Source organism: Typopeltis vanoorti, chromosome 6 (genome assembly GCF_054136105.1).
Source record: "Typopeltis vanoorti isolate ZY-2024b chromosome 6, IOZ_Tvanoo_1.0, whole genome shotgun sequence".
NCBI lineage: Eukaryota > Metazoa > Arthropoda > Arachnida > Uropygi > Thelyphonidae > Typopeltis > Typopeltis vanoorti.
Window position 1 is genome coordinate 112,207,214 of NC_143554.1, and position 13,677 is coordinate 112,220,890.

Sequence of the window (13,677 nt, forward strand, 5' to 3'; positions counted from 1 at the left end):
AGATTCATGTGTTTTTCGGTAGAGAGAGAGAGTTGTCTAGCTGCACCAGTTAACATGCAGTGGGGAGATTATGAGAATCGTGTAGCTATAATAGCACTTCATAAGTTTGGAATACAGTCACCTGTTATTTTCAACATTTCAACAGCTGAAAATACTCAGAATCAGTGGGATGTTTGTGTATCAGACTATTAACCTTGATAACGATACAGAAGATGTATTCCAAAGAACAGGTTGAACACACTGTGTTAGGATGCAACAGCTTGTGAGGGCTGTGAAGGCACATCTCCTTCGTAATCGTGTGAGAATACAGAAAGTGATGTCGAGAGATGAAGGTTTCTCAGAGAACGATGTCACATGTACTAATTGATGACTTGGGGGTGAGAGCCTATTGTCATTCGACTGGACACTTCCTTACACTTATGCAGCAGAGGGTGATAAAATCAAAGCTACTTCTCTGGTGATACAGAGAGGGATATATCCTTTTCACAAATGAGATTTTTAACATTAAAGAGTCATTTAACTGCCAAAATGATCAGGTATATGCCTCAGATGATCTCTCAGCATGTGCGATAGCACCCAGAATTCAGAGGTCAATGATGGTTTTATGGAGGTGACGTATTTGGGGGGTATCATTTGTGCATTCCTGCAAAAAAAAAAAAAAAAAAAAAAAAGTTGCATTTCTGCAAGAGAGGGGTCAAAATTCCACCACAGTGTATGAAGACACCATGCTGGAACCTGTGGTATAGTCCTGAACAACATCCTGTTTCACAGTAGGCAGTGGACCTTCCAACAGGACTTAGCCCCTACATGCACAAGGCAAGGACCACACAACAGTGGTTGGAGGCGAATGTGTCTGACCACATATCACCATTCTGATTTGCCATCTGGAAGTCCCGATGTGAATTGGTGGATTTAAAATTGTAGGGAGCTTGAGAGAGTAGGCTGCAAAAAATGACATCAGAGCATCACCAGCTTAAAGGTGGATTTGGAGTGAGCATTGTCAGTGTTTCTATTGAATGTTGTGCATGCAGCCATTGATGTGTGGCCTCACAAAAAAACCATATATGGCCTAATGTGCAGTGGCACATTTTCTAATAACTGTGGCAGTGTCTCTTGCAGGAACATCAAGTACATGAGGCTGTTCAGGCGAGATGGAAGAAGATACAGTCCAATCATCTTATCATCAACAATGCTTGCCAACATGTTGACAGCAAACTTGTTCTGAAATCCTTATCGGTTAGTGATATGTGTGTGTGTGTGTGGGGGGGGGTGTCCTTGGACCAAATGTAGCTGCTTTGGCAGTTCCATATCTTTCCTATGTGAATACAGCTTCATCGGTGAAGAGCACCAGTTCTGGAAATCGAGACTGTTCTACACAACATTGGTTGAACCACCTACAGAACCCAGCTCATGGTGCAAAATTGGTTGGGCTCAGTGTGTATGGAACCTTCTGATACTGGAAGGGATGGAGCTGATTAGCATGCAGAGCCCATTTGATGCTGGAGTGAGCACTCTCATGGCATATCCAATGTCACAGGTACTCACAGAAGGTTCTTCTTAATCCGACAAAGCACCTTCTCATCGAAGTCTGGAGTACGGCGACTCCTTTTGAGCTTCACAGTCATGCCTGTTGGCATTGAAGGAGCCTGTTTCCTGCAACAAGAAACAGGCAATGGAGTTGGATGATGTGGAAACGCTGCGTGTACAACCGACGGGTAGCCCTCCCATTTACATTAACATGTTGACATAGTCAGCATTCATGTAATATGATGTGAATCAATGTGACACTGCATTATCATTACTAGGGAGAGGATTTTTATGGTTTCAGCATGACCCCCAATGTGAGGGGTGATCCAAACTGTTGATTGTGAGGGACTTTACCTAAATAAGTCAACTTGTTTACTGATCACCTGTTTGTTGTGATTGAGTTCATGATGAAATTACGTAACCATCCTTTCCTCGTCACCACAAACTACCCCCCCCCCCCCACTCCCGATATTAATGGCCTGATCCATAACAGTGGCTGAACTCATGTCAGCACAGACCTGGAAATGTTCTCGACCTGTACCTTGCAACGCCACATTCAGGGGATATGGATTGCTAATCAAAACTTGATATACCCTGATCCCCCCTTTCTCCCTACATATCCCCTAGATGTTTGTAATGGATATTCTGAAACACACACACACACACACACACACACACACACACACACACACACACACACACACACACACACACACACAGTGTTTCAAAATACCCATATATATATATATATTATTCTAGTGTATAGGAATTTGATAATGTTGTGCATCATTGCTTCACAAAAGTAAGAGCAGTTATTTAAATGAAGGGGATATTAAATCCCACATTATTTCAAAGCTGAATTAGAAACTCAAAGATAGGAATTGAATCAAAGAGTTTCATGCTGAATATAGCAAACTATTAAAGTTTTGGCGGATTGTAGCATAAGCTAAAGCACATAGTTCAACACTAGAACTTTCCCCACCTTCCAACGAGTTGGAAGGTGGGGAAAGTTCTGATCACTATTCTTAGTATTTCCTATAATGTAAAACACTTCTCCTAGGAGATGTGTTTTTACATGTGTTTTACCTTTGCAACGAGTTGCCCTAGTGTTGAACTATGTGCTTTAACTTACGCTACAATCCGCCAAAACTTTTATAGTTTGCTATATTTGGCATGAAACTCTTTCATTCCTATCTTTGAGTTTCTAATTCGGCTTTGAAATAATGTGGGATTTAATATCCCCTTCATTTAAATAATGCTACATCGCCGAACTGAAGCCTATTTTTTTTTAAGTAAAAAAAATAGGCTTTTTATTTTAAGTAAAAGCAGTTATATTAGAGGTCCACAAATGTTTTTTGTGATCAGCTCCTGTTTTATATACATATATTAAAGCACTTATTTGTTTTTATTCTGTTAACAGTACCATCCAGATAAAAATCCTGATACAGTTGTGGATAAATTTAATAAAATTGATGAGGCATGGAAAATTCTTAGAGATGAACAAGAAAGAAAAGCATACGATGCCCAATTAAAAGGTATTAATTTGGTCATCTCATTGCATTATTAGTTAATTTTTACTACATTATCTTGATCTAATTTTTTATTTAGACTCATATTTTTTCCTGTTTATTTGTAGTTTGCAAACTGACTATTCATGACTTTTACTTTTTTTTTTAATTGCCTTATCTTTACTATTTTCATACACTTTTCTTTCATAACTTTTCTTTTCAAACACCATTTATCCCTACTGGGTATATCCAACATACATATATAGTAATAAAACATTACGAAGCAGGTTGAATGGCCAGAGAATACATACAATGAATAAACATAAATATTCGAGACATAAGCAGAAAAATTCATCATAATATATTAATACCAGAGTCGCTTATGTTTAATATTTTTATGCCTAAAATTTTCAGCTAAGTTTCATAACCATTGTCAATACAGTTATAGGAAAATTCTAAAAAGAACAACAATTGAATTGAAAGCATGTGATATGTGCACTATAGGCTGCAGGAGAATATCTCCATCTACATTAATAGATATTCAAAATAATTACAATTAAGGAATACACGAATGGAGTGTATTAGTTATTATAACTTCCCAAAATTTAGAAAGTTTTATGCAATCGTTTTTGTTCAGGTTTGGGTTGTGAATGTTGCTTCACAGTTTTCTTTGTAGAGTCTTTCCAGAAGAAAGTAACTTTGTGTAACATTTTGGTTTTGTTCCACTGAATCCTGTGTTTTGTAGATGAAGCATGGCTCTAAACCAGATTTGTTGGGTTCTTTAAGAGAAATGTGTTCTTATAAATCTATCATCATCATCAAATTCTTGACATGTACAGGATATGATAGTACTACATGAAAAACGTGCATCATTACTAACTCCTATCTACAATTTTCCTCCAAATCAATCTGCCAAGATTCTAACATTATCATAGCTTATATTTCTGTTTTTTAAGGAACTTTTTACTGTGTCAATTCACCTATATTTTGGTCTTCCTCTGGGCCATTTTTCCTGCCAGAGAACACTTTTTTTGCTAATCTTTCTTCTCCCATTCTGTTTGTGACCGTACCACCTGAGATTAGCTCTGTTAACACATTCCTGGATGCTAACAATGTCAAGTGCTTCCTAATATCCTTATTGTTAATATGATATTGCGATCGATACCATCTGTTCACATCACTAATCTTTCTCAGGACTCTCATATCTGTGGTCTCTAGTCTTTGGTCAAGTGTTTTATTTCTAACCCAGCTCTCAGATCCACAAGTTAAAATTGGTTTGAACACCGTCTTGTATACAGCTAATTTAGTGTTTTGACTAATTTCTCTCTTATTTCGTATGCATTTATTCAGTTGACTTCCCACCATACTAGCTTTGTTGATTCTGTTGTCTATTTCTATATTTAATTTACCATCTTCACTAAAAATTGTGCTTAAGTAGTTGAAATGTTTTACTTGTTCTAGAGGTTTCCATTTCACAGTGCACTTGATGTTTTCAATGCTTCTGCCTATTTTCATTGTCTTTGTCTTTTTAATACTGACCTTCATACCATATCTATTACAACAGTTATTCAATTTAGTCAGAGAATCTTGCAGACTTGTAGTGGATTCATAATGTGATCCATATACATAATGAATAATAGAGGGGATAATGTACATCCTTGTCTGACACCAGATTTAACATAGAACCATCTTCCTGTGCTTCCTTCGATTCTAACTGCTGACTTACAACTCAAATAAAGACTTAAGTATTGCTTGATATAATGCCCCATCCCCATTTACATCATACAACTGTAGCATATTAAATTTTCTCTTCGGACTGGTCATATACCTTTCCCAGATCTGCAAAACTTAAATGCAGATCTTTGTAATATTCCCATGATTTCTCAACTATTTGTCGTAAAGTGAAATTCTGATCCTGACAGCCTCTATTTGGCCTGAATCCCTTCACCAAGCATCCCTTCCACAATCCTTTTGAATCATTTCTCAAGTATACTTGCATAAATATTACCAGGAACACTGAGTAAGGAAATACCTCTGAAATTCTCACATTCAGTTTTATTTCCCTTTTAATAAATGGGTACTGTGAGAGCTCTACTCCAATCATCTGGAATTTGTCCCTCTGTCAGTTGCTTTCTGACTATGCAGTGCATCCACTATATGACTTTTATACCTCCATACTTTAGCATTTCAGGTCGAAGATCATCTACTCCAGCTGCCTTATCTCATTCCAGGTTTTTATAATGACATTTTCTACTTCAAGTATGGATATGTATTCCTGATTGCATGCCTGAGTGTTTTTACCACTGTGCTGTCACTGATTGTTTCATTTAGTAATTTTTCGAAATAATTACTCCATACCTCAAGAATATCTTTTTTTCTCTAGTTTTCATGTCACCTTTAGCATCTCTAATTCCTTTTACAGCACTCTTTCCTTCATTTCTGAACTTTTTCAACAACCTCCAGAATATCTTCCACCTTCTTGATGTTTATTTTCTATGTTCTTACCAAAGTCTTCCCATGACTTTTGTTTAGCTAGTTTTAAGCAATGTTTAGCTTTCTTACATTTGTGTCTGTATTCTCTAAGAGCACAACCTGACTTATTTGCCAGGAGCTTTTGATATGCTTTATTCTTTTCCTTTACTGCCTCTTTAACTTCCTGTGTCCACCATGGAGTTCTGATTTTTCTATCCTTGCAGACAACCTCACCACATGCCTCTCTGGCTGAATCAATCAATGTTTTCTTCAGAGCTTGCTACTGATTCTCCAAGACTTGGTTCCTGTTCTCAAACTGTTTCATTTTTTTTCAATCATGTTTGTGTATTTTAGTCTACAGTTGACATCTGAGAGCTGCTCAACTTTTATTTACTTTAAAACTTTCTTACATGTTCTTCTTTTCTATATGAAATTCAGTTTTATCCTGCTCAAGACTAAATGGTGTTCACTTCCAATTTCAAATCCTCTGTATACTCTGTCCTGCACTAGTGAGAAAACATTACTATAAATGATAACATAGTCAGTGAGACTTTTCTTATTCCTTGCCTCTTCTCTCCATGTGAATTTGTGCACATTTATATGTTGGAACATTGTGTTAGTAATAACCAATCCATGTCCTGAGCAGAAATCCAGCAGGTTTTTTTATATTTTTGTATTTTCAGTTCCCCATTTTGCTATTTATTGACATCACTCTATTTGATGTTGCTTGCCCATTCAAGAAGATTAACCTCATATTTAGCATTAAATACTATAGCTACTCCTTCTTTTTCATGATTGTTATTGCCTGAATATAACATTTTGTATTTATTACTCAGTAAGATCTCACCAGTTTTTGTCTTTTTTTGTTTCAGTCACTCCCATTATGTCAATCTGTACTTATCTAATTCCTCAGCTAGCTGCATTTCTTTGCCATTTAGGCTTCTTATGTTGATAAATATTCTTCTTATAAATCTAAATTCTTATAAATAAATATACTGCCTCCTAGCTTTAGTTGTGATTCCAACCAAATCAAAATGTTTCAACATAAGCCAGTTACCATCTGTTATTAATCTATTAGTATATAGATTTTTGTATTAATATATAGATTTTGTACACCAAGTGTTTTAAATTAAAGTACCCCATTCAAATCAATCTGTAGAGAGAACCAGTAAATGAAGTATGTTCAAACTTGGTGAGTACTCTAACTAGATCATAGAGAAGAGATTTTGACAATAAAAAAACTTAGTTCAAAAATTGACCGATAAGAAAAATATGACACTCTGAGCAGGAGAAGTTACATCAATGCAAACTGGATGGTATGGAATCGTTAAAAGATTTAGGGTCAGTGACAAAATGGATGATATTCATTTTGCTCATTTCATAAAATGAAGTGATACAAAAACATACATTGAACTGATATGCTGCAAGGAACTGTCATGAAGATGCAGATGATCTGTAGAGGTGACATGTGTTCAATGTGTTGTGCTTTGTGCAGGACCAGTAGGTGATACCATTATACAGCATTATCTTTTATTTCTCGAAAGGTTTCACAAGATTTTCCAGGTGAAGAACTTTGTCCCAATACACCATGCACCCCCCCCCCCCCCCACACACACACACAGTCAAAAGGCACAGGTTAAGGTCTTGTGAACATGGTTGCCATTTCATAGAGTGATTGATTACTCAATCCTCCATGAAATGTTGATGCAATAATTATTGAACTTCACATCTTATGTGGAGAAGTGCTCGATCTTTCACAATGCCTCTTGTGTTCATGCACCATTTTTGCTTCAGTTGCAGGACGACAAAACTGCTCAACATGTCTCAGTAACAAGCAGCCATGATCCAGGAAGTCACAGGTTGGGTTTGTTGGATTTCTTCAAAGAAAAAAAGGCCCAATAATGAACTTTTCTGTAAATTCTATCCATACTATTGACCTTTAGTGAATGTAAGGAAACTTGTTGAAATGCATGAGGATTCTCTTGGTTGTGATGCTTCAGTTTTGAGTGTTTATTGTTCCGCAAACATGAAAATGTGTGTTTCATCACTTCATAGGATGTTCCAAGGCCAATCCCCAGCCACCTCTATGCATGCCAGAAATGTCCATGCATATGTTGCTCAGATGTGAGCATCTCCCATTTGCAACTCTTGGCTGTGGCTGAATTTATATGTTTTATTACTGGTAACACTGGAATGGTTTACGCAGTTTTCCATACCATTATGTATGGTTAATCTAATTTTCTTGCTATGGCACATGCACTGCATGAACTTATAGTATTCTCATTTGACTGCTCAGCAACTGTTGTTGCATCATCATCTTCAATCATTTGCAGAATTACCTCTTTCTGACTGGACTCTCAAACTGCCTTTTTTCTTCAAATTGGTGAACCATTTATTGCACTACGTTTGGTGTCACTGGGCTGTGCTGCTGAAGCATTTTTTATTATTATTATTATTTGACACCTTCGGGGAGTCCAAAGACTCGTCAAGGGAGGGCGCTTACTCTACAACTCTGTCTCCACCACTCAATCCACTAACTGATTGCAACTACATCAACGCCATCTATCACCGACTACCACCACCACCACCACCATGAGTTTTTCCACAAACAATCACAAACATCCATGCCCACAGCGGGATTTGACCCCACAGCCTTTTGGCTGGAGAGCGGATTGACTAACCACTTAGCCAACCAGGCCGAGTAGCAAGTTAAATGACGTCGATGAAAATTTTTTCACTTGGCTATGCTACCAATTATATATTTGGTTTAATCCTTTATCCAAGTGTAAGCAAACATAGTTTGTGCCTGAAGTATTTTCAGGACTGGAGCAACTCATGCAAAGGTGGTATAACTTCTCATCACTTGCCTTAATAATCCATAATGCAAACTTAGACCGGTTTCGACCTTTATTGAGGTTTCATCAGTGGTAGCCAGACCCCATAGGTGGTGATACTAAGGTGGAAGTAATGAAGAAGTCATATTTCCATATACGAGTTGCCAGAAGGTGTCACACCTTATTATTCAAATTCTCTAATGTATCTCTAACTTAACTATCTCTAATCAGGAGAATTTTAATCAGATCTAGAAAGGGGAGGTAGTCATCAGATTCCAGTTCGAAGGTTAAAAGATTTTTTCATGAAACTTGTTTAGGTAGTCCAAAAATAAATTGAGGTTGTTGACACTATCTTCCCAGATGAGGAATATATTGTCTATATAACGATATCAAAATTTTGGTTTAAGGGGGAAGGAGTTAATAGCTTTTTCTTCAAAATTGTTAAGAAATATATCTGCGAGAATCGAAGAGAGTGGGCTGCCCATGGCCAGACCTGAGTTTTGCAAATAGATCTTATTGTCATATTTGAAGTATCCTGACTTTATGCAATGGGAGAGTAAAGCAAAGAGTTTTTTGGATAATTTGTTCTTTAGAAGATTGAGGACCTCTTGAGTAGGCACATTTGTGGAGAGAGAGAGAGAGAGACAATATCGAAACTAGCCATTAGATCTGTTTTTTTTTTAAGTTTGATGTCCTTGATTTTCTAGATCTGAAGCTTACCAGATGTTCTGAAAGTATTAAAATCTAAATTTTTAGAAAACCTACTCATACTGACAGATACCTTCATGCTTCTTCCCCATCACTACCTTCCACAAAAATTTGGTATTATTTCCACCTTAGCACAGCGGGCCAAATCTTTACTAACCAGAAATTGAAAATGAACTCCTTTTTCTTAAAAAGACTTTTATTAATAATGGTTTCTCTCCTAAAAAGATTGACAAATTTCTTTCTCTTGGCCACTCAATTGCTTCTGAAGATCTTTCTTCCTCCAAAGCCTTTATTTCTTTGCCTTACATCAGCTCTCTTTCACCAAAACTGGTAAAATTCTCAAGAAATTTAACTTCAGAACTTGCTTTACTATGCTCCCAAAACTTCGCTCCATACTTAGTAAACCTAAAGAGAAACATCTTCCCATTCAGTTTCCAGGAGTCTACAAGATTTCACGTGATTGTGGAAAGCCAGACTGCTAAATCCATCCTTTTACATATGGAAGAGCACCGTAGAGATATTTTCTACAACAGGACTAGAGCCAGCACTCTCTCTAACCATGTCCTTTTTTCTGTTAACTCAGATGAAGGCCACCAACACATTGTGGACTGGGCACAAATTTCTAATATCCATGTGTGCTATGATGAAGTTGAAAGAAAGATTGTCGAATCTAGAGAAATTACCTTAGATTCTTCCCATATCAACAACAGCCTAAGTTTCAATCTCTCTGATGCACACATTGCCTCTCTTCAATACTGGCGCACTCGTGACAGCATGTAGTCAACTTTTATTTGGAACTCACGCTCACATTATTGTTTTCAAAATGTACTACTGTCTTTTGTACTAGTAAGTAGATCTTATTGTTAATGCAATTTTTAAGTCTCTGTTATTTTTTGTATATTTCTTTGATTGTGATACCTGAAGAAGTTGATCATTTCAACGAAACTAGTACTAGAGTATCTTTTTAAATAAACCATGTCACCTGTTTATCTCTAGATATCAGTCATTTAAACAAATTACTGAGTAAAGATGAACAATCACAATATATATATATATATATAAAATATACACACATACGGCATTGCATATGTACAAGGTGTGGGATGGGGTTATAGTTTATTGACACAAAAACAGCAAAGGTTATACTGCGCCATAGTAAAGGTTACAGAAATACAAGGTCAAATGAGGGGGGGGGGCTTGAAAAGTTTTGATAAACACCTAGAACAAAAATGATATTAAAGCAACTGATATAACTTTCATCAAATTGTAATAATTTATTCTTTTTCTTTTAGGATATATAAGAAGACATGTCAGAGGTTTGAAGAAATTTGAAGACACAGAGGTGCAGGCCGTAATCAAGTTTTTCATCCTGCAAGAAAAGTCTGCAACAAAGATTCACCAAACTTTGTGTGACACTTTAGGGGATATGCCCTAGCATATCCAACAGTTGCCAGATGGATGCCTCAGGGCAGGAAGACCTTCCACAGCAATCACACCTGAAAACATTGATGCAGTTCATGCCATGATCCTTGATGATAGATGAATACCAGCCAAAATCATAGCAAAGACTCTGGAGATATCCAGGGAATGAGTTGGGATCATCTGGAAATGCAGACGCTTTCTACAAAGTGGGTCCCCAAATGTTTGAATGCCAATGAAAAGAGAGAACGTGTGTTATCTCAAGGGATTTTGGGTCATTTTAATTTCTCAAAATGACCCAAATTCCCAATTGATGTGCAAATTTTTTGGCTTGTATTGTGACTGTTGATGAAACATGGCTTCATCACTTTGACCCAGACACTAAACAGTCAATGGAGTGTAGACACAAAGGTTCTCCACAGCCAAAGAAGTTCTGAATCCAAAAGTCAGCAGGGAAGGTTTGATTGTCTTTTGGGATGTGGATGGTGTAATCTTACCAAATACTCAAGAAAAAGGTGAAACCGCTACAGCAGCAGTTTATTCAACAGCTCTGAAGGAATTGAAGGGAGTTTTGTTGCTCATAAAACCTACAGATGAGACACAACTTGGACTGTCAATGTCTGCCTCATCCACCCTATTCATCAGACCTAGCCCTATCTGACTATTTCCTATTCTCAAATTTAAAGAAACACTTGAAAGGAACAAAATTTACCACAGATGATGAAGTGACATCTGCAGCTGAGGACTGGTTTGTGCAACAAGAGAAAGACTCTTCTCTCAGAGGATTGCAAATGATGCAGCAGCATTGTAACAAGCACATGACACTTTGTGAGGAATATGTAGAATAATGCGTAAGTTACATGGTTCTACCTGAATTCCTTCATGGTGATTATCATTACTTTTCAGCATACCCTCATACATTGTATTGTACTCTGTATATGATCATACAATATTGATGTCCTTACATATAACAGAAATTTGGAGGAAAATTGTTTATAGGAAGTTAGTGATGTAAACTTGCAAGTGGTACCATCATAACATCATGTGCACCCTTTGATGGTATATATATCACAATGATGTGATGATCTTTTAAAATCTTTTTTTTTTTTTCATCATCATCATCTTCATCAAATTCCTGCCATGTACCCTCAAGGGGTGTACAGGATATGATAGTACTACATGAAAAAAATTACATCATTACTAACTTCCTATCTACAATTTTCCTCCAAATCAGTCTGTTACTTGTCAAGACTCCAACATTATCAGATCTTATATTTCTATCGTCTAAGGCACTTTGTACCATATCAATCCACCTATATCTTGGTCTTCCTCTGGGTCGTTTTGCTGCCAACCTGGCAGAGAACACTTGTTTTGCTAATCTTTTTTTTTTATTCTTTAAAAATATAAACTCTTACTCATGTGAAAATATGAGAATATTGTTATGTCTTATTGTATGATCAGATATTTTACATAATCCTCATGCAACACAGTGGAATATAATTTAACTAGTATATGTTTTTTTAATGTAAAGATTAATCTTTCATTCATAAAAAAAGTCTTAAACAAAAAGATGTTCAAAGCAGCAGTCATGAGTATTATGCCACTGTTATGTAAATTATCAATAAACAGTAATATAAATAAATAAAATTAAGAACAAAGTCCTAAGTTTATTAAAATCAAAACTATATTGTATATTGCCCAAAGAGCATAATTACATGCTCATGCTTCCTTTAAAAGATCATTTGTTTGGGATTTTTTGGTGTTATAGTGTTTGGATTTGCTGTAGTGAGATACTGCTGTGACTGACTGCTTCATCTGCTTTATGTTTTTATATTTCATTTATAATTATATTTATTTTTTCCAGCATGGGAAGTGAGTAAAACTCAACTTCTGTTTGGAGAAATTTCCTTCTCTGAGATGATTTGGAATTCAGGTAATATCTTCAAATAACTCTTAGTAGTCAGAGAAAAATTCAGCTTTTTCAAAAGAAAATCAGCACTCATCATTTACAATACACCCTCAGTTAATCATGGAATAAAGGGATAAAAAAATTTAAGACTTCAATTTTTTTGAAGTCTTAAATTTTGAAGGAATATGTGATCAATCCTAATGGATATGAATAATATTTTGCATTTGCATACATGAGGGATAAATTTTTTTGTGGAGATAGATTAATATTGAACAGCAAAATTAATAGTCCACAAACATTGCTTGGAAAAAAAAATCAATGGACACCATAGTGTGAGGAACAAACAACAATGACGTTCACCTTAATAAGATGTAGGATCTCGTTTCACTGTGATTGACTACAGCAATCCTATGGGGCATACTTTTCACAAGTGTATGATTGCTATCGATGGGAATTTTGGACCATTCTTCCTGTAGTCATGTAATGAGGCCATGGACTGTCATAAGGTAGACATCCCATGAGCTCACCCAACGCTCCAGTTCATCCCACTGATGTTCGATAGGGTTGAGATCAGGGTTCTGGGAGGCCAGTCATGTGTGGGGATGTTCATGTCCACAAACCACAAAGTTGCAGCAGCATTATGACGCTGTGCATTGTCTTGCTGAAAGAGGCAATGGTCAGTTCCATAGAAACACCACAAAGTAAGAAACATTTTGAACAATTCCACCACATTGTCCAAAATGTTCAGATACCTCTCTGAGTTCAGTGTTTATGGCACCTCATACAGAGGTTCAAGACCAAACCAAGAAAAACAGGACCATACCATCACACAGCCAACATTTGACAGGCAACATCAGCAAATAGCGCTTTGTCGCCTGTTAAATCCTTCCCAATGTTATTAATGTACAGATTGCATAACAGTGGGCCAAGGACTGATCCTTGTAGTACACCACTGGTTACCTTAAATCTTTTAGACTCACAACCCCCGTATACCACTTTCTGATATCTGTCAGTCAGCCATACTCTTATCTTAATATTTTATAATCCAAGCCATATTCTCCAGTTTATGCAACTCTTCCAATCTTTAAATCTTCCATACTGTATTCTGTCAAAAGCCTTATCTAAATCTAAAAGTATCATGGTGTATTCATTCCCCTTGTCTAGTTCGTAGTGTTATTATAGAATGTGAGCAAGTTGCCCAGTAAACCCATGCTGTTCATTGCAAAGCGGAGATTCACTGTCAACCCAATTCTGAATGCTAGCCTTAACCAGTTTTTCCAAAATCTTCACCACCAATTTT

General features: G+C 36.6%; 1 protein-coding gene across 1 annotated transcript in view; it reads left to right on the plus strand.

Moving 5' to 3' along the window:
- The window catches only part of LOC150105816 (dnaJ homolog subfamily C member 24-like), a 30,953-nt gene that overhangs the window by 2,513 nt on the left and 14,763 nt on the right, over nt 1-13,677 (plus strand). Inside the window, exons 2-3 of the mRNA XM_090393603.1 lie at nt 2,948-3,062; nt 12,333-12,401. Coding sequence (XP_090249729.1) covers nt 2,948-3,062; nt 12,333-12,401 — 184 coding nt within the window. The remainder of the gene's footprint in view (nt 1-2,947; nt 3,063-12,332; nt 12,402-13,677) is intronic.